This window comes from Acinonyx jubatus, chromosome B4 (genome assembly GCF_027475565.1).
Source record: "Acinonyx jubatus isolate Ajub_Pintada_27869175 chromosome B4, VMU_Ajub_asm_v1.0, whole genome shotgun sequence".
NCBI lineage: Eukaryota > Metazoa > Chordata > Mammalia > Carnivora > Felidae > Acinonyx > Acinonyx jubatus.
In genome coordinates this window covers 98,330,825-98,352,813 of record NC_069387.1, presented here as the reverse complement: position 1 = coordinate 98,352,813, position 21,989 = coordinate 98,330,825, and the positions used below count along the sequence as shown (strand labels likewise).

General features: G+C 37.9%; 1 protein-coding gene across 5 annotated transcripts in view; it reads right to left on the bottom strand.

The window, feature by feature from the left end:
• Nucleotides 1-21,989, bottom strand: part of ZDHHC17 (zinc finger DHHC-type palmitoyltransferase 17) — a 108,110-nt gene that overhangs the window by 78,101 nt on the left and 8,020 nt on the right. For 3 of the 5 annotated variants that reach the window (XM_027071199.2, XM_053226517.1, XM_015063644.3), the window contains exons 2-3: nucleotides 8,364-8,459; nucleotides 5,211-5,314 (exon numbers count right to left, since the gene is read on the bottom strand). In XM_027071199.2, the coding sequence (XP_026927000.1) occupies nucleotides 5,211-5,314; nucleotides 8,364-8,459 (200 nt within the window). The remainder of the gene's footprint in view (nucleotides 1-5,210; nucleotides 5,315-8,363; nucleotides 8,460-21,989) is intronic. The other 2 variants (XM_053226518.1, XM_015063645.3) reach the window with 1 other exon arrangement.

Here is a 21,989-nt window from a genome sequence, read left to right as displayed (position 1 = left end):
TTATCTTTTTTCAGAAAAAAAAAATTCATTAAAACAAAGTACCCAAGTAAAATATATTTAGGATCAGATTCCAATATCATTATAATATGAAATGTTAAATCATCTAAAATAATGAGAAAGCACATTTAATTACACTGCTCTCGCTATAAATAACACTTATGACAAATATATACACCAATTTCCCCCATATTAATCTACAAATTCAATGAAATTCTAATTAAAATCCCAAATGAGTATCTCATGAATTTCTCAAGTAGAACCTAAATTTCATTTGTGGGGGTACCTGGGTGGCTCAGTCAGTTAAGTGTCTAACTTCAGCTCAGGTCATGATCTCGCGGTCCGTGAGTTCAGGCCCCACATTGGGCTCTGTGCTGGACAGCTCAGAGTTTAGAGCCTGCTTCGGATTGTGTCTCCCCCTCTCTCTGCCCCTTCCCCACTTGCACTCTATGTCTGTGTGCTTGTCTCTCTCTCTCAAAAATAAACATTAAAATAAATAAAATAAATAAAATTCATTTGTGAGAGTAAAAGGCCAAAATAGCTAGGTCAATTGTGAAGACTAAGAAATGATTAAAACAATATATATTATACAAGATGAAACGGACCAGACTGATGTCAGCATCAGGGTAGTATAAGACATTCATCATTTTGTCCCCCTTCCAACAATAATTTGGCATCTACTCATGGACAAAAGTGCCTCTGCGGCAGTTATGGGATCCAGTACCACACTAAAAGGGAGATGAGAAGTCTCATCCATCCATGTGCTGGGTAATAGGCATACAGACCTCAGTGCCCCAGCCACGGATCCTGCAGTGGCCCATGACCTGGTTACAGTCCTTCTTGGCAATGGTCTGGGAATCCTGGACAACACTGTCTTAGACAACCTCCTACAGATGAGAGAGCCTTGTGGAAATCCAGGTTTCCAGAGGAGAACTTCTACCACATTGTTGCAGAAAAAAAACTGAAGTTTGTACACACTGGAGAGGAGTACTGAATGGTGAGCTGCATGTCTGGGAGGTGTGAAGGGGCTAGCACAGCAGCAAAATAGGACTTTGAAGGGCACTAAGGGGACACATATTCCACTAACTTCTTGTGGACTCCCATCAAAATACATACAGAACTTTTACAAATCAATTACAAAAAAGACATAAGAACTCAAAATGGGTAAAAGATTTAACATGTGTTTGCACAGGAAGAAATCCAAATGGCTAATAAACATAGGAAATATATTCAACACTATTTGTTATCAGAGAAAGGCCAATCAAAACAGAAAACCAGGGAACCTAGGTGGCTCAGTCAGTTGAGTGTCTGACTTCGGCTCAGGTCATGATCTCACAGCTCATGAGTTTGAGCCCTGTCAGGCTCTGTGCTGACAGCTTGGAGCCTGCTTCGGATTCTGTGCCTCCCTCTCTCTCTGCCCCAACCCACTGGCATTCTGCCTCTCTCTCTCTCTCTCTCAAAAATAAATAAACATTAAAAAAAAATTTTCTTTAAATAAAAACAAAAAAACCCCCAGAAAACCATTTCACAACCATTAAACTGACAACAATTATTCGTGTGACAAAACTAGGATTTGGCAAGAAGTAGTCAAAGAAGAACGCATTTGCTGCAGGTTAAAGTACAAATTGGCACAGCCACTTTGGAAATCAATTTGGCAATAGTTGGTAAGGTTGAAGGAACATACTGAAGAAGCCAGAAATTCCACTTGATTTTTCTACCCTAGAACTCTTATTTATGTATTCAGGAAAACAGGAAGAAGGATATTCATTGATGCAATGTTTGTAATACTAACAAAGTACTGTAGAAGCAGTTGTAAGTATCCTTCAGTAAGTAGAATGATAGAATAAGACAAAGCAGTTAAACAATAAATTAGGTCCTTGGGGCACCTGGGTGGCTCAGTTGGTTAAGCGGCCATCTCTTGATTTCAGCTCAGGTCATGATCTCATGGCCAGGAGATCGAGACCCAGACCAGGTTCTGCACTCAGCACAGAGCCTTGCTTAAGATTCCCTCTCTCCCTCTGTCCCTCTCTTGCTCTCTCTCTCTCAAAAAACAACAAAGCAAAATAAATTAGGTCTTTATCAATACTGATAAATCGCTAAAGGTATACAGCTTTTTTAATTAAAAAAAAAAGCTGCAAAATGATATGTAAAATAGAATACAATTAGGGGCACCTGGGTGGCTCAGTCGGTTAAGCAACTGACTCTTGGTTTTGGCTCAGGTCGTGATCTCACGGTTCGTGGGTTTGAGCCCTCCATCAGCCTCTGTGCCAACAGCATGGAGCCTGTTTGGGTTTCTCTCTCTCCCTCTCTCTCTGCTCCTCCCCTCCCAAAATACATAAATAAGCTTAAAAAAAAAAAAAGAATAGCATACAATTTATATAAATTTTAGGTATATATTACAATAGCATATTTTTTATAGATGTTTGTAGAAATAAATGTACAAGAATGTTCATGAGAATAATTCACAGCACTTTCGAGAGAGGTTCCCTTGAGGAGAAGGAAGAGAGTAGTACACTGAGCAACCTGTAGCAATTACAGCAAAACGTTAGTAGCATCTGCTTAATCTGACAGTTATATTCTTCTCTACACTTTACACTGTAGGACTGAAATGTTTCACAATTTAAACGTTTTTAAAGATAGAAATTACAGACAGATACTTCTCAAGAAATTGAATAGTTAGAAGAGTATGTAAGGGATAAAAAAGGGTGGTTGTTTTCTTCTTAAGATCAAAGATACTGGAGTATATTTGCTGATGGAAATGATGCATTTGGGTGAGACAGATCAATCACGAATGAGAGAAAGGAGATATCAAAAGAAGGAGTCTCAAAAGGAAAGATGAATGTAAAACAGTGTAATCGGTTTGCTAAATACAGGGGGCACAATGTGCTTTGATATTTGACTATATATAACATTCAAGAAGGCAGAGTGACATCAGTGAACTAAGGACCTTTGAAAGTTTGTCTCTCCACAAAAAAAATGAAAAAAATGGCAAAAACTGTCAAAATTAACGCTTTCAGAACTATGGAAATTAACAAAAGGCTTTCAACAATCCAAAGAGCATTCAGTCAAAAAAACAGCTGAATTTCGGTAAGAACAGAGAATTTTGTGGTATTTTAACACAGAGTCCCAGACTCCCAGAGTCCCAGAGTCCCAGTCCCAGACTCTCTGCTCCCCAGCAGCCTTGAAAAATGTTTGTATTCCTGGTACCAACATCACCAGCTAGACTCCAAGACCTGACCTTTATTGCTTGAACTCACCAACCTTCATCCCACATTTTTCCTTAAGCTCTTCTTTCCAGCTTATCTCTTAACTCAGAAATGGAAACCAAAACCACCCCTCAAGCGATAGCAACTGCCCAGACAGGACCTCCAGCCAGTCCAGACCATCCAGACCAGTTTGAGCATAACCTCTGAATCGCACCTGCACAGACTGTGGCATAACCTCTAGAGTGACTGACAACTACCTTTACTCGTTATAAGACCAAAATCTCCGCCCAAGGAGGAGCACATGGCTTTTTTTTTTTAACGTTTATTTATTTTTGAGAGAGAGACAGAGACAGAGTGGGGAAGGGGCAGAGAGAGAGGGAGACACAGAATCCAAAGCAGGCTCCAGGCTCTGAGCTGTCAGCACAGAGCCCTAGGTGGGGCTCGAACTCACGAGCCGTGAGATCATGACGTGAGCCGAAGTTGGACGCCCAACCGAGCCACCCAGGCACCCCAAGCACATGCCTCTTTTACATAACATACAATGTGTATACAGGCAGGTTTCTTTTTCCTTAAGGTGTGTGTGCAACCGTATGCCCATCTCTACATATGATGACAAGGATCTCCTTTTTAAATATTCATCTTAACACTAAATAAAAGGAATCCATCCACCCTTGCTCAGGGAGTCACAGCTTTGCAAGTTATTTCCCATGATCTCCTCATTTGCTGCAAATAAAGTTTAACTAATGTGACAGCTCCACCTGGTGTATCTGTGACTCACCAAGGAGCAAACTCACGCTGGTTCCCTTACACTAGTACCAGAGTAAGCAGAACAGGATGGAGTTCTTGCAAAGCCTTCTTCCAAAAGAGAGGTTATTGTTTGACCTGTTTGGTGGTTCCCTAGAAGAGTCCACTTGAAAGGCTTATCTACTGAACCTAACTTAAACTGATTAAAAGCTTCTGTCTGGGGACTGCCAATGTTTTAACATCATGGTTGCTTGAGAGGATGTGTAACAGCTGGGGCAAACAGACAAATCTGAGGAAACAAACAAAGGCTGAGGAATGAGATATCCATAGGGGCTTTGAAAAGCTCGGACATATTCCTGGGAATCTAGAAAGCCATGCACAAGCATAAGGTTATGTGCATATGTTCAACAGAAACCTAAGAAAACCCTAAGCTCTCACATCAGATTGACTTTGAGGTTCCAGGCAAGCAAACAATGAAGGCTAAGGCATTGGAAAACTGCTTGGAAGAGTACTGAGTGTCCAAACCATACAGAAAGTCCCTCAACAAAGACCAGGATTTACTGGTTCTAGGGATTTAAGAAGTTTCTGGGGCACCTGGGTGGCTCAGTCGGTTGAGCAGCCAACTCTCAGTTTTGACTCAGGTCATGATCTCACAATTTTGTGAGTTTGAGCCCCACATGAGACTCTGTGCTAACAGTGAGGAGCCTACTTGGGACTCTCTCTCTCCTGCTCTCTCTCTCTCTGCACCTCCCCCATTCACACTGTCTCTGTCTCTCAAAATAAATACATAAAGGTGAAAGAAAAAAAGAAAAAAAAAAGTTTCTGTCCAATCATTTACTTACCACTAACTGAGCTGACACTTCAGTGGCCACACATGACAAAGATAGTTTACAGAATTAATTTAGAAAAGGCACAAATAACAACAAACCCCAGGAGAATCTGATATTAGAACTGTGACCTCATATAATTTTAACAGTCTAGTTTTCAACAAAAAAAATTAAAAGACATGCAAAAGGAACAAGAAAGTATAATCCATTGAGGGGAACAGAAAGCAATTAACAGAAACTGTCACTGAGGAATCCCAGACATTGGACTAGACAAAATCTTTAAATCAGCCATGGTAAATCTGTACAAAGAGCTAAAATATGAGAACAATATCTCACCAAATAGAGAATTATCAATAAGGAGAAAGAAATACATGTGCTCATATTTTACTTAAAATATAGATATCAAAGAAGAAAACAACTATAACAAAAAACTTACTGTGTAGCCTTCACTATGTCCCATGTGCTGTAATCATCAATATGAGTTTTCCGTCCAAGAGATTCACCATATCCATGGTTATAATGGCTTTGGGATTTGATTTCCTGTTAAAGAGTAAATTACACAAAGGCAAAAGTTCAGAAAAGAGATACAGAGAACATTTCAATATTTTACTACCAGTTTTGCACTGTTTGAAGAAGGTTCATTATTGAAATGGTTGTTACCTTATTCTGAAATATGTCCTCTTCAGAGAAAAAGCATGTTCAAATAGATCTACCCCTGCACATACTCTCAAAACACAAAAGCTGCCAGACTAGAGATGAGTGACAAATTTGTAACTGAAATTCATCTTTAGCTCCACAGAACTCTGAACTTCAACTCTCATTCTCTCAGACCAATTTGTCTTTTATTCCAGCAAAACCTCTACCTTGAGCATTCTATTTTTTATTTCTGAATTTGGTTGAGTATAGTGAACATGCAATATTACAGTACCTTCAGGTGTACAACATAGTGATTCAACAAGTTTGTACATATCTAACACTCTAAAACCCTCATCACATGCCACAGGACACCTGGGTGGCTCAGTCAGTTAAGTGTCCAACTTGTGATTTCTGCTCAGGTCATGATTTCACTGTTCCATGAATTCGAGCCCCGCATCGGGCTCTGTGCAGAGCCTGCTTGAGATTCTCCCTCTTTCTCCGCCCCTTCCCTGCTCACACTTTCTCACTCTCAAAATAAATAAACTTAAAAAAAAAAATTTAGGGGTGGCTGGGTGGCACAGTTGGTGGCTCAGTCAGTTGAGCATCTGACTTTAGCTCAGGTCATGATCTTGCAATTTGTGCATTCGAGCCCCCAATAGGGTTCTGTGCTGACAGTTCAGAGCCTGGAGCCTGCTTTGGATTCTGTGTCTCCCTCTCGCTCTCTGCCCCTCCCCCACTTGTGCTCCCGCGCGCGCGCGCGCGCTCTCTCTCTCTCTCAAAAACAAACATTTAAATTTTTTTTTTAATTTTCAAACTTTCATCACATGCCAAATAAACTCTAAGGTGGTAAAGAAACAAACCAACAGAGATTACTCTTCTATTATTTTCAGATACTATCTTTTCTTACCCTCCTTCATGCTGAGGGCTTGTTAAGCATCTATGTTGAGATGAGTAAGAAACAATGGGGCAGCTCTGATAAAATGTAAATCTACTTAAATAGTTCTAAAAAGGTCAACACTCCTAATTTTAAACAGTTTTACAGAATATTATATCCCATTCAAAGCTAGTATGTTGTAATTTTGTATTTAACAAAACTTGTTATGCATAGTCAGCTTCCTCAATATAACACAGCACCAAGATACAATTATGTTTATTTTATATGACAACAAAACACAGAGCATGTTTGGCCTGCTGTACATAAAGCACTATACAATGTACTGCAACCTCAGGCCAGAACATGGTAAGGGCAGTGCAAAGTTTAAGAGGGTGCCAAAAAATTCAGTCACCAAGAATAAAAGTGCCCAAGTAACCACTGATAGATGAATAAAGATGTGGTATATATGTACAGTGGAATATTAGCCATAAAAAAGAATGAAATCTTCCCATTTGCAGCAACATGGATGGAGAGAGGGTATAATGCTAAGTGAAATAAGTCAGAGAAAGATAAATATCATGTGATTTCACTCATATGTAGTATTTAAGAAACAAAGAAAGAGACAAACCAAAAAACAGGCTCTTAAGAACAAACTGATGGTTACAGAGGGGAGGTGGGTGAGGGGATGAGTGAAATGGGTCAAGGGGATTAAGAATACAATTATCATGAGCACTGAGAAATGCAGTAATTCCATTAGCAACAGCTTGGTGTAATAGAAAAAGTCCTTAACTGAGAGGCTACTGAATCCAAAGTCTGCCATTTTCTTATCTAGGCTACACCCAGTGAGGCAATTCACTACTGTAGGATTCAGGTCCCTTATTTGTAAAAAGAGAAGGATGAATACTCACTCTCCCTCTCCAGCTCTCCTACCTGAGCGCTTTCTCTCTCTCTCACTCTCTCTCAAAACAAAACAAACAAACAACAACAACAAACTTAAAAAAAAAAGAGAAGGATGAATAAAATCAGGTCAGAGTTTCTCTGAGGTGCCTCAAGGACCAACAACAAGGTGTTAAAGAGCTTCATTACTCTCAATTCTTTAAACACAGCATTTTGTTATCTACCCTGCCTTTTAGATACTGAGGTTTTATATAAGATTTCTTTAATTGAAAAAACATTAGCAGCTTTTTAAAAAAAGTTTAAAAACTACTAGATTACAAGTCCTCCAGGATCCCTTCTAAGGCTAACACAGTGATTTTCTGTATTGGAGTAAAGAAATTATGCCATATGAAGATCCTTAAAGTACCTAGTTCGCAGCCAAAGGTTTTTACAACCCTGGTGTTGTTGAAGAGAACTGGAATGAGAAAGCACCTCCCCAATCTAATGCTGACGTAGTAGACAAGAATGAGAGGAGCTGGGAGAGCTCAGCTGCTGCACGCTGCTGCAAAGAGAAATCAACATGACAGAACTGAAACTCACACAGCAGGTACAGGCAAATGCTGGCTTGTGTATCAAGATGATAGATGCCACAATACACGTTTATTCACATGTCCAGATGGAATATAACCAACTAACTAGTTACCAACTGTCTGTGTGCAATTTAGTTAACTTTTTTTAAATGCCAGACTTATTAAACCTTTAGGTTACATTTATTTTTAAAAGCGGCAGTGGGAGGGGGGACATCTGTGGGGGACATGAGGGTATGTGAGATGGAGCCCCACGCCTGGCTCCATGCTGAAAGTGCGGAGCCTGCTTGGGATTCTCTCACCTCCTCTCTCTCTGCCCCTTCCCTGCTCATGTGCACATGCACACTCTCTCATAATAATCTTTTTTTCTTAAAAAAAAAAAAAAAAACTTAAAAAAAATTAGCAGTCTTCAACATAAAGGCTAATATGCTTGATATAAAGATGCTAACAAATACAGCCAAGGATATAGTTTCCTTAATGGCAGATGATACTGAAATGTGTCTGAAAATAACAGGGCCACACAGAGAATTCAGGGCAGCATGAATGAAGGCTTCCCAGGTCAGCCACACTCCCCATAAAAACATACATATACCAATGTGAAAGAATGATCGTTCACCTGGTGAGAGAAGGATGCATCTTCCTGTTCTTGGGGAGTGTGTGCACTCCCTGGACTCTTCTGACTGTTCTGGACTCTCTGGCCATATACCAAGCTCTGAGAAAAGCATGAATAACATCACATTTGACAAAATAGGCAAAGGAAATGAAGAGAATTCAAAGGGGGCAAAATACAATTGCTGGAGAGAGAGAAAGGGAGCAAGAGAGATGAAAAGATGCCATAATTCCAACCCCCCCCCAAAAGAGGGAGAAATCAATTTAACAGCATTCTAGGGTGTATACGTTACCTACAAGGCACATGTCTTTGGTGCACAGCCCACATACACAGTGAATTAGCAAGCCAGCAGGGATTAAGTATATGCCTGTGACTTGCACTGTGTAAATGTCTGCTGTCAGGTATCATTCTAATAGGATAGACTCTGAATCAAGAAGTGAAATGTACTTAATTATATAATTTTGAGTCGCTCACATTTAATCCCATTAAATGTAGAGAGATAAAATTAGAGCACTATAAAGGGTTTCTGACAAGAGCAAATAAAAGGAAAAAAGGTCCACGCACACTTGACTTACTTTTAAGTTCCAGCTAAAATTGACAAGCCAAACATGAGAACTTCTTAAAACCTGAGGTAGTGATGAATTAAATTCTATGGATACCATAAGGATTTTTTAAAAAGGAGTATCAATTATGTATAACAAAAAGACAGCACAAGAACAAAACAAATATAACCAAGGGAATAATGAATAAGGAAAACCAGTAGACATTACAAGATTATAAAATGATTTTTAAATGTATTTAGGTTATAGTGCCAGCAGATGGCACTACACTCAAGACAATTCTTCCTAACTTTTTTTGCTGCACTCTTAACAGATTAGACAAAAATGATTTGATTATACATTGGAAAGATTTCGAATCAAGTTTTTTCAGTAAGCAACAGGTCCCATTTATTACATATTCTACTGTGGTCCTGGATCCCTGGCTAACACTACATGATACTTGATTCTCTTTCTTTCTTTCTTTTTTTTTTTTTTTTTTACAATTGTTGCTTCTAATAAAGAATCCAATTTGACCCACAGGTTCTCTCATACTGTAGTATTACCACAATCACCTCAATCCAACTATCAAATTAATCTTGCTTGCTTCCAACAAACTTTAGAGTGGGAAAATGTTCATCATCTAGCTTCTTTAAAAACTGGTTTTCAGGGGCAGCGAGGTGGCTCAGTCAGTTAAAGCGCCCAACTTCAGCTCAAGGTCATGATCTCACAGATTGTGGGTTCGAGCCCCTCATTGGGCCTCATCTGTGCCAACAGCTCAGAGCCTGGAGCCTACTTTGGATTCTGTGTCTCCCTCTCTCTCTGCCCTTTCCCCCCTCATGCTCTGTCTCTCTCTCTCTCTCAATAATAAAACTAAATAAATAAACAAACAACTGGTTTTCACTTTATTTCCCTCTGGAATCCATATGTATACAAATATTTGTAACTATATACATATGTATATGGCATACTGTTTTTTTCTATCCACAGGCATTTGATGAATAGATGCCTTCATGTGTATTTTTCTCCCTTTCCTACCTTCTTAGGAATAAACTTTATTTTTAGGATTTTTATTCAGAATAGTTTCAGATTTACAAATAATGCAAAGTTCTCATATTCTACACACCCAGTTTCCTCTAATATGAATACCTAGCATTAGTATGCCATATTTGCTACAATTAATGAACCAATATTAATATATTATTATTATTATTATTATTAACTGAAGTCTATATTTTAGTCAGATTTCCTTAGTTTTTACATAATATCCTTTTTCTCTTCCAGGATCCCATCTAAGATATCACATTACATTTAAGTTGTCATGGCTCCCTAGGCTTCTCTTGGCTTTAATAATTTCTCAGACTTTCCTTGTTTTTGATGATCTTGACAGTTTTGAGTAGTCAGGTATTTTACAGAATGACCCTCGACTGGGATTTGTCTGGATTTTTTTTCATTGTCAGACTAGAGTTATGTGTTTTTAGGAGAAAATGTTTTCTAATTTAACCTAATTTTTAAAATTTCTTTCAATACTACTATACAATCCTTATTTGTCCAAATACTTTTATGTAGTCTGTAATTATAGTACTCATATTTTATATTCTTCCATTTTACATTTCTTCATACCATTACAGGTAGTTTTTATAAGTAATGCTTTTTACCACTACAAAATACTTAAACTGATATACTGAAACATTTCCTAGTCACTTGAACATTCAGGTTAATCTTACATTTCCTAACTAAACTCAGATGTTTTTTTCTTAGGCATTCCCTTCTTAGTCCTCCCCTAACATTCTCTTGACCATTGGACTGTAAACTATAACAAGTCAAATTTCATATTTCACTAGAGATTCTCAATTTTATCTTCCAACTACAGGATTCGGACCAGCATTCTTTTAATATATCTCCTAGTTGGCCTGAAAATCTTATGGAAGTCACCTTCTCTCCTTCCTGCCTTTCACACCCACAGCCAACTCTTCTCACCAGTAGTCCAAGCTCAAGTGCTGGTCACACTTCCAATTTGGCTCCAGAAAACTATAGGGCAAACACAAAATGTCCTATCTGTGGCAAATTCTGAGGAAGTACCTCTTAAGCACTGTAAGCTGTTTTGTTTGTTTTTTAAATGTGTCAGTCAAGTGCACGTGTACATTAGGTTTCAAATTTAATCACCAAATTGCAAATATCATGGCAAAGAAACACTGAAAAGACTAAAAGAAGAAATTCACAAATCACATCTTCAATTGCGAACAAAGGCACTCAGGTACCTAGCTCAGTAGTTAACAATCAGGAAGTTCTGAGCAAAATTACAGATTACACATACAATTTATTTTTTAATTTTATTTTTTTAATTTACATCCAAATAATTTAGCATATAGTGCAACAATGATTTCAGGAGTAGATTCCTTAATGTCCCGTACCCATTTAGCCCATCCCTCCTCTCACAACCCCTCCAGTAACCCTCTGTTTGTTCTCCATATTTAAGAGTCTTTTATGGTTTGTCCCCCTCCCTGTTTTTATATTATTTTTGCTTCCTTCCCTTATGTTCATCTGTTCTGTGTCTTAAAGTCCTCATATGAGTGAAGCCATATATTTTTCCTTCTCTGATTTACTAATTTTGCTTAGCATAATACCCTCTAGTTCCATGTAGTTGCAAATGGCAAGATTTCACTCTTTTTGATTGCTGAGTAATACTCCATTGTATATATATACCACGTCTTCTTTATCCAGTCATCCACTGATGGATATTTGGGCTCTTTCCATACATTGGCTACTGTTGATAATGCTGCTATAAACATGGGGGTGCATGTGTCCCTCTGAAACAGCATACTTGTATCCCTTGTATAAATACCTAGTAGTGCAATTGCTAGGTTGTAGGGCAGTTCTATTTTTAATTTTTTGAGGAACTTCCATACTGTTTTCCAGAGTGGCTGCACCAGTTTGCATTCCCAACAGCAGTGCAAAAGGGTTCTTCTTTCCCCACATCCTCACCAACATTTGTTGTTGCCTGTATTGTTAATGTTAGCCATTCTGACAGGTGTAAGGTGGTATCTCGTGGTTTTGATTTGTATTTCTCTGATGATGAGTGATGTGGAGCATTTTTTCATGTGTCAGTTGGCCATCTGGATGTCTTCTTTGAAGAAGTGTCTATTCATGTCTTTTGCCCATTTCTTCACTGGATTATTTGTTTTTTGGGTGTTGAGTTTGATAAGTTCTTTACAGATTTTGGATACTAACCCTTTATCTGATACGTCATTTGCAAATATCTTCTGCCATTCTGTCAGTTGCCTTTTAGTTTTGCTGACTGTTTCCTTCATTGTGCAGAAGATTTTTATTTTGATGAGGTCCCAATAGTTCATTTTTGCTTGTTTCCCTTGCCTCTGGAGATGTGTTGAATAAGAAGTTGCTGTGGCCAAGATCAGAGAGGTTTTTGCCTGCTTTCTCCTCGAGGATTTTGATGGCTTCCTGTCTTACACTTAGGTCTTTCATCCATTTTGAGTTTATTTTTGTGTATGGTGTAAGAAAGTGGTCCAGGTTCATTCTTCTGCAGGTCGCTGTCCAGTTTTCCCAGCACCACTTGCTGAAGAGACTGTCTTTATTCCATTGGATATTCTTTCCTGCTTTGTCAAAGATTAGTTGGCCATACGTTTGTGGGTTCATTTCTGGGTTCTCTATTCTGTTACGTTGATCTGAGTGTCTGTTTTCATGCCAATCAGATGTACAATTTTAAAAGATCATCTAATCATTTTTTTTTCCTCCTCACCACCTGCACAATACATTTTTCCTCCTTCCTGTATGATTTACTAAAAGGCATTTCCAACTACCAAAATGTTCGTAGTAAATCTCATTCAATCTTGATTTAGTCTCCCAAAATTTCAGGTGTAATTATTATTTTTTTTAATGTTTATTTATTTTTGAGAGAGAGAGACAGACAGAATGTGAGCAGGAGAGGGGCAGAGAGAAAGGGAGACACAGAATCTGAAGCAGGCTCCAGGCTCTGAGCTGTCAGCACAGAGCCTGATGCAGGGTTCAAACCCGCATGACCTGAGCCAAAGTCAGACGTTTAACCAACTGAGCCACCTAGGTGCACTTCAGGTGTAATTAATTAGCTACCAAGTCTTACTATTTTTCTCCAAACAAATTCATCAGTTCTTTTCTGTTATTGCCTCTATAATACCTTCTCAAATAGTCTGTCTACCTTGCTGTTCCAATCACTCCCCTGCTTAAAATCTATAATCATGTATATAGGGTAAAACGGTAACATTTCAGTAATCATGCAAAATTGCATGAATTGGCTCCAACTTCTTCCAGCTTTGGTATCCACCATTTCCTTCCAAGCATCCTACATGTTTTTGTTTGTTTAAATGTTTATTTATTTTTGAGAGAGAGAGCAGAGCAGGGGAGGGGCAGAGACAGGGAGACACAGGATCCCAAGCGGGCTCTGAGCTGACAGCAGAGAGCCTGTGAGATCATGACCTGAGCAGAAGTCTGACACTCAACCAACTGAGCCACCCAGGCGCCCCAACATCCTGTATGTTTAACAGCCATTCCAAGGTTTTGTATATTGAAAACCTCAGTGTCCTTTTGCTCATGTTAGCTATTCCACTTAGAAGGCACACCCCATCTCAGGTCTGGCAAACTTTTACAAATCCTTCAATTCACAATTCAAATGTCATTACAACATTCCTTGTTTCCCTCAGGCAGAGTTAGTGATCCAGTTTTCTGTGTTCTGCAAACAATAATTACAGTACTGTGTGATGGTGTGTTAGTTTCCCATTGCAGGTGTAATAGGTTACCACAAACTTAGTGGCTTAAACCAACACAAATATATGATCTTATAGTTCTGGAGATCAGAAGTCCAAAATCAAACATCAGTATCACAGGTGCCAACAGAGCCATGCTCCCTGAAGAGGTACTAAGGTGGAAGCCATTCTTTGCCTCTTCCAGCTCTGGTGGCTTCTGGCACTCCCTGGGTTGTAGCGATATCACTCCAATTTCAGGGCAGCATCTCCGAATCTCTCCAGTCTGCTTCATATAGCCTTCTGCATGTGTGTGTGTTCAAATCTCCTTCTGCCTCCCTTTTATAAGGATACCTGTGATTATAATCAGAGTCTGCCTGGATATCTAAGATAACTTCCCCATCTCAAGACCCTTTATTTAATTATCCCTAGAGGCTCTTTTCCCTTCATAAAGCAACAGAGGTTCCAGGGATTAAGACTTGATATCTTTGGCGGGCCATCATTCTGCTTACCATAGGACAGAGGCAAGTTCATATTACATAAACTGGTGCTATCTGTAGTTTTCTCTTGGCTATCAAATACCCTCAATCATTGGTGATAATGTGGCTCTCTCCTGTGGAGCATTTTGAGATTTCTGAAATTCACCCCATGAGGACAAACAGTAACCCTTAACCAAACTTTGGTCAGAGTCCTCTGAGTCCTCTTCTCAACCAGGCCTCGCCCTTATTCCCCATAACTTTACTAGGACTGCACAGTTTAGCTTTCGGAAAGAATTCTGTTAAGTTAGTTTAGCAAGAATCCCCCTACCCTTGATGTCTCCTTTTAGTATTCCCATCCACTGAGCCCCTCATTCTGTTATAAATCCCCAATTGTCCCTGCTGTATTCAGAACTGAGCCCAGTTCTATACTGAGGGGCTTCTTTCCTCCCTGTTGTAATAGTTCCTGAATGAAATTCATTTTTCCCATTCTAACTATTGTCCAGCTCTGGTTTTCTCCGACAGAACCTCCCTCTGTAACATTTTCTGGTATAAAATAGGCATTCTCTAGCTCATTTCTAAAACTCCTCCTCAGCTCTTATGCTAGTGGTATAACCCTGGGGTTGCTTATGCCAAGCAGAAAACTTTCTTTTGGTAAGTTTATTTCATGATGGCTCTAGCCTATCTAGCCTCTAAAGTGTTTGCCTGGTCCAAAGGAAATACTCTTAACATCACTGCACACACAGAGGAAGCCCTCTCTCTGGCTCTTCCACTGCAAGGTTATTTTATGTATCCCTTACCTTTATACTTCACCAGGAAAGCAGCAGCAGCCCCCCATCTCTGGGCCTTCAAAAACTCCAGGGGACCCAAATCACACTTTTCCATGAATTCTTTAACAAGACAGCATCCCAAGAGAAGCCTAACTATTTTTTGCAACCCAGCAGACATCCAGCTATAGGCACATTTTCCCTCCTGAAAAGTGCCCGTCTTTCAAAGAAATTGTTTGCAACCCACAAAGGACAATAAAAACACTACATCACTCCATTTTGCCTTGATAAGTCTTCAAAGAGCCCTTCTTCCCAGTAAAGTCTCTATTTTGGATAAGCTGGAGGTAATACAGTTCCAGGACAAATCATGGCCACTTCCCATCAAGTTCAGCATCTCTGTTTACACTACAGGGATCTTTTGTCAGCTACTGTCCTCAGCTTTGAGCTCCAGGAAACATGCTTAGATGACAAGAAGAGTTTCACTTAATATCTTATTATATACAAATACATCATAAAGCATTTGTCCTTTCATACCTAGTACTTTTCACTTAACATCACGTTTCTTAGATTTTTCTGTGCTGATAGATGTTGTTCTAGTTTATTCAATGCAACTGCTACATGGTACTTGATTAGATGAATAAATACCATACATTTCCCTGAGACTTTTTGCCGTTATAAACCATGAACAATCTTACACAGGGCTTACCAGTAAAAGTTTCTCTGTGGTAAACACCTAGTAGTAGAACTTCTGGATAAAAGGACTTTGAGTATCTTCAACTTCATTAAATTGCTTTCTAAGGTGGTAGTACCAGTTTATACTCTCACTAGCAATGCAGTTTTCCTTTCACTATACTTGGATTTACCAAACTTAATTTTTAGGAAATCCGATGGGTACCAAACTTATACCTTGTTTTGATCTGCATTTCCCTGAATCAAAGTGAGGAAAGTTTATCCAGGAGAAATCAACTGTATCAATGGAAATGAAAAGTCAAGAAGGATAAGAGCCTCATGCTGACCAGTGGATTTAGCAACATAGATGCTGCTTTACTTTGACAAGGTAGGGCATATGCCAGGCTGGACTGATTAAAGATAAGATGGGAAGGAAAGGAACTGGGAACAGCAAATATAAGCAACTTTTCTGAGGAGTTTTGCTATAAATAAGAGCAAAGAAATAGGGCAGAAGACAGAAGGTAAGTGGGATAAAAAGAAAATATGGTTTGGTTTGGGGATTTTTTTAGGATGGGAGAAATTACCACTAGTACATATAATCTGATAAAGCTAAAAACTGATGAAGTAGGAGTATGAGAACTGCTGGAGAGATGCCATAAGTCAGCCTGAGAGGATAGAAATCAGTGTAACTAAACATATACAGTACTTTTATGCTGAAAACCACAAAACACTGATGAAAGAAATCAAAGATCTAAATAAACAGACATACCATATTCATGGATTGGAAGACCTAACATGGTAAAGATGCCAATTCTCCCCACATTGATACATGGGTTTAACGCAATTCCTATCAAAATCCTAGCAAAAATTTTTGTAGATGTAGACAAGGTTATTCTAAAATTTATATAGGAAGGCAAAATAGCTAAAATAATTCTGAAAAAAGATTAACAAAGTAAGAAAGCAGTGACTCAATTTCAAGACCTATTATATAGCTGCAGTAATCAAGATGGTATAGTGTTGGCTGAGGGATAGATATATAGATCAATAAAGCTGAACACAGAACCCAGAAATAAACACACACAAATATGTTCAACTGATTTCTGACAACAATGTAAAAGTAATTCAGTGGAAGAAAGGTAAGCTTTTCAACAACGGGTATTGAAGCAGCTGGACCTTTACAGGCAAAAAAAAAAAAAAAACCCAAAAAACAAAAACCCTCAACCTAATTGTCACACTTTATGCAAAAAAACCCTCAAAACTGATCCTGAACTTCAATATTTCAACGAAACTATAAACTGTAAACAAGAAAAAGAAAGTCTTTGAGATCTATGGCTAGGCAAGGAGAATCTTAGACTTGACAGAAAAAAATACAGCCCATAAAAGTAAAAATGTATAAACTGGATCTCATCAAAATTTGAACTTATCTTCTAATAAAGAGCCTCTTGAGGTTGAAAAGACAAGCTACTGACTGGGAGAAAATATCTGCAAACTAAGACAAAGAACTAGTGTCTAATATACATACTAAAAACTCTCAAAACTCACCAGTAAAATAAAGAATCAATTGAAAAAAAAACTGGCACAAGACATTGTTATGGGCTGAACTGTGTCACCCCAAAATCAATTTGTTGAAGCCTAGCTGCCAGTACCTCAGAATGTTACTGTATTTGGAGCAGGCCCTTTAAAGAAGGAATTAAGTTTAAATGAGGTCATGAGGGTGGACCCTAATCCAATCTAACTGGTGTCCTTAAAGGAAGAGGATATCTGGACACAGACACCAGGGGCACTGTGAGCACAGAGGAAAAACCATGTGAGGACACAGCAAAAGAGCAGCCATCTATAAGCTAAAGAGTGGGACCTCAGAAAAAACCAAACCTACTAATACCTTGATGTTGGACTTCCAGTCTCAAGAACTATGAGAAAATAAATTTCCATTATTTAAGCTACCTTGCGTGTGGTGTTTGTATGCCCTAGCAAACAAAGAGGATATAAAGATTTCACCCAAGAGGATATAAAGATGGCAAATAAGCACATGTAAACATAGTTGGCATCATTTGCCATTAGGGAAATGCAAATTAACACCACAATGACTTATAATCATATACGTATTAAAATGGGCTACAATCATTAAGTGTCAACACCAAATGCTGGTGAGGATACAGAGATCAGATCACTCACACACTGCTGGTTGTGTACAGTCACTATGGAAACCAGCTTGACAGTTTCCTAAAAACACTGACATAAAACTACCATATAACCCAGTAATTGCACTTCCGGGCATTTATCCCAGAGAAAAACTTATGTTTACACAGGACCTGCATACAAATGGTTAAAGTAGCTTCATTTATAATAACCAAAAGCTGTAAACAACCCAGATATCTTTCAATAGGTAAATGATTAAACAAACTGTAGTATATCCATATACTACCCAGTAATAACAAGGAACAAACTGATGATGTCCGCTACAACCAGATCAATCTCCAGAGTATTATGCTGATTGAAAAAAGCCACGCCCATAAGGTTACAAACAATTATGATTCCATTTAAATAACATTCTTAAAATTACAAAAACTACAGAAATGGATACTAGATTAGCATGATATACAAAGGCAATACAAAGGATCTTTCTGGTGATGGAAATGTTCTATATCTTCAGTGATTCAATATCAATCTCCCAGTTGTGATATTACTCTATAATTCTACAAGGTGTTACCATTGGGAGAACCTGGGTAATGGGTACACAAGATCTCTGTGCACTTTTTCTTACAACTGCATGTGAATCTAAATGATCTCAAAATAAAAAGTTTAAGTTAAAGAAAAATTATCAACTTAAAAATTTTTAATTTATGCAATTTATCATAAATAAAATATACCTCAACAAAAATGGCTCTGCAGTAAAAAAAAAATATTTTTAAAAAACATACACATGATTAAAAAATCATCCAGGGGCACCCAGGTGGCTCAGTCGGTTAACTGTTTGACTCTTGATTTCAGCTCAGGTCATGGTTCATGGGTTCAAACCCCGCATCAGGCTCTGCACTGACAGTGTAGAGCCTGCTCAGGATTCTCTTTCTCTCCCTGTCTTTCTGCCCCTCCCTTGCTCGCTCTCTCTCTCTCTCTCTCTCTCTCTCAAAATAAATAAATAAACTTTTAAAAAATTTTAAAGAAAGAAGATTTTCAGGGCACCTGGGTGGCTCAGTCAGTTTAGCCTCCGACTCTGGCTCAGGTCACAATCTCGCAGTTTGTGGGTTTGAGCCCCTGTCCAGCTCTATCCTGACAACTCAGAGCCTGGAGCCTGCTTCGGATGCTATGTCTCCCTCTCCGTCTGCCCCTCTTCCACTCATACTTGTCTCTCTCTCTCTCTCTCTCTCTCTCTCTCTCTCAAAAATAAATATAAAAAAATATTTTTAATTGAAAATGATTCTCTCTCCCTCGCTTTTTGCCCCTACCCCACTTGTGCACCCATCTCTCTCAAAAAAACAAAAAGCAAACAAACAAAAAACCCATCCAGACCAGTATTGTGCAATAGAGCTTTCTGCAATTATGGACGTATGCTACATTTCTGTGCTATCTCAAACAGTAGCTGCTAGCCACACATAGCTAATAAACACTTGGAACCTGACTAATGTGACTGAAAAGCTGAACTTTTTATTATATTCATTCTAATTAGTTTAAATTTAAATTGCCACATGTCATTGGTGGTAGCTACCACATTAACAAGGCAGGTCTAGGAGAAACCAAGATGACAGAACAGCATGGAAGTTTTTTTTGTGTATCACATCCATGAAATACAGCCAGATCAACACTAAACCATCCTGCACACCTAGAAAACTGATTTGAGGATTAACATAATAATCTGCACAACATGAACCACAGAACTCAGCAGGCTGTGTCTGTGTTTATAATATACACTTTAACTTATCTGTTTATAGTCAAATAATATTATAAAACTGCATTAAATATAAGAACTTTAAAAAAAAAGGCAGGTCTAGATATTACAAAGAATGGTAAAAATAATTATATGCTAAGATGGAACTATGTCCTAAGTGTATTAAGAAAAAAATGCATCAGTTATATACTTTACCTTCTACTATACACCTTCTGTACTCCTTAAATTTTTAACAATAATCATGTGCCATGTTTCTTAAAAGCCAAAAACCCATACTGGAATTTAAATTTCTGATACCTTGAAAATTCACATGTATTATTCAACAATATAGAATAAATCAGATGTTAGAATGATAGTTCAGAAAGTTTTAAGTTTTTATTTGGTCTGCTATCTTATAGTGCTAGATTCTAGTTTGTCAATTTTTTTTCCCCCAAGTGTGACTTTTTTTGGATTTGGTTACATTCAACTATCAACTATCCACAGAAAAAAAGAAGACAAATAAGGAAAAAACAAGTTTAGAAAATAGAAACTTATGAAATCAACTTAATTAACTTCTTACACAAAGAGTTGAAAGATCTTGGATATTCGTAATGAGTGTTCAATCAGAAAGGAAAATTCCCTTAGAAAGAATGTCTACAGTTTATTCATGACCATAGTCACAGAATTGCAAATGGAGAGTAGTGAATATTTATAATTACAGTGAAGGGTGATAACACAAATGATAGTGTGACTCTTCAAAAAGTTTTACACCAGAGGTGCCTAGACTCAAGCCAGCACTTGTCCTCTCATCAGCTACCACCACAGATTTAATGCTAAGAATACTTATCTCCAACCCCTCCAAAGCCTTCCCTGATCCATACCTAGGGTTATTTCATTTCCTTTCAAGGGATTTTATTAATGAAAACATATTTTCCCTTATGAGTTTAGACTAAGCAGAAGAAAGAAAAAAAATCAATTGAATTAATAAAAATTTTGAAGCAGTGTTTTTACAAAAATCTAGTTTTAGGATTTCAAGTCAATTATTCAAAAAAGTAGCCTTACAGCAACTGCCAAAACGGAGTCCTCCCCTAACTTCTTTAATAACAAAAGCTGATAGTAACTCTGATAGTTTTTCTATTATATAATCAAAACTAATTTGTGTTTTGGCCTATTAAATTATATGGCAGAGTATATACGAGGATTATGAATTTGGAGTCAGAGTTTAGATTCTAATATAAACTCTGCCAACTGCTAATGATGTGAACTTGAATAAATTACCTCACCTCTGACTCTGCTTCCTAATCTGTAAACAGTTCAATAATACCTACTTTTCAGAACTGTAAAAAGTAAATGAGCAGTACACAGAAATAACCAAAATGTCCTTCAGTAGGTGAATAAACAAACTATGGTATATCCAGAAAATGAAACAGTATTCAGCATTAAAAAAGAAATGAGTTGTCAAGTCATGAAAAAATATGGAAGAAACTAAAATGCTATTACTAAGAAGCCAGCCTGAAAAGGCTACATACTGCACGATTCCAACTACGTGGCTTTACAGTAACAGCAAAACTATGAAAACAGTAAAAATATCAGTGATTGCCAGTTAGCAGGAAGGGAGGGATGAACAGGTGGAGCACAGAGGATTTTTAAGGCAGTGCAACTATTCCATATACTACTGTAATAGTGGATGCATTATACATTTGTCAAAACCCATAGAATTTACGCCAAAAGTAAACCCTATGGTAAACTATGGCCTTTCAGTGATGATGATGTATCAATGTAGGCTCATAAAATGTAACAAATGTAACTCTGATGCAGGATATTGATGGGGCGGGTGGTACAAGTGTGTGGGCAGCCAGTATATGGGAAATCTCTGTACTTCCTGCTCAATTTTGCCGTGAACTCAAAACTAGTCTAAAAAATAAAGTCTATTAAAAAAAACTTTTAAGAATTTTTGAAAAGTAAATGAGGGCATCTGTAATCCCTGGGCATTGCTAACCAGTGCCTTGGCAAATAATAATATTCAATCAACTCTATGACTGTATTATCACTATCACACTGTGCTGCACTTTTAAAAAGGAGCAACTAAATTCAAACAGTATGCCTGGATTCAAATTCAGTACTGCCACTTACCAGCAAGTTACTTACCCTCTCTCTGCCTCTATTTCCTCATTTATAAAATAGGTATGAAAAAATGTACGAATTAAATGAATGAATATATATGCAGAACTGTTTCAGGATAGTGACTAGTTCATGGTTATAATTTGATAAATGTTAGCAATTACCATTATTGTGATCTATCAAACCACAGAGATAACATGAATAGCAATAAGTACAATGCCTCATATATTAAATGTCAAGTTACCTTCCTTCCTCCTCCTGGAGTAAAAGTTTTCCCACATATCAAGTATGTATCACTGAACGGGGAACAAAATATGAGAGTTTATAAGATAAGAATCATCTCTGGAACTTTTTCAAAATATGCATACCACAAACCCACATACTAAATTGGAAACTGTGAGAGGTGTGCATGGAAATAAGTGTATTCTAACAGAATTCTCAGTAAGATTCTAATACACACACACA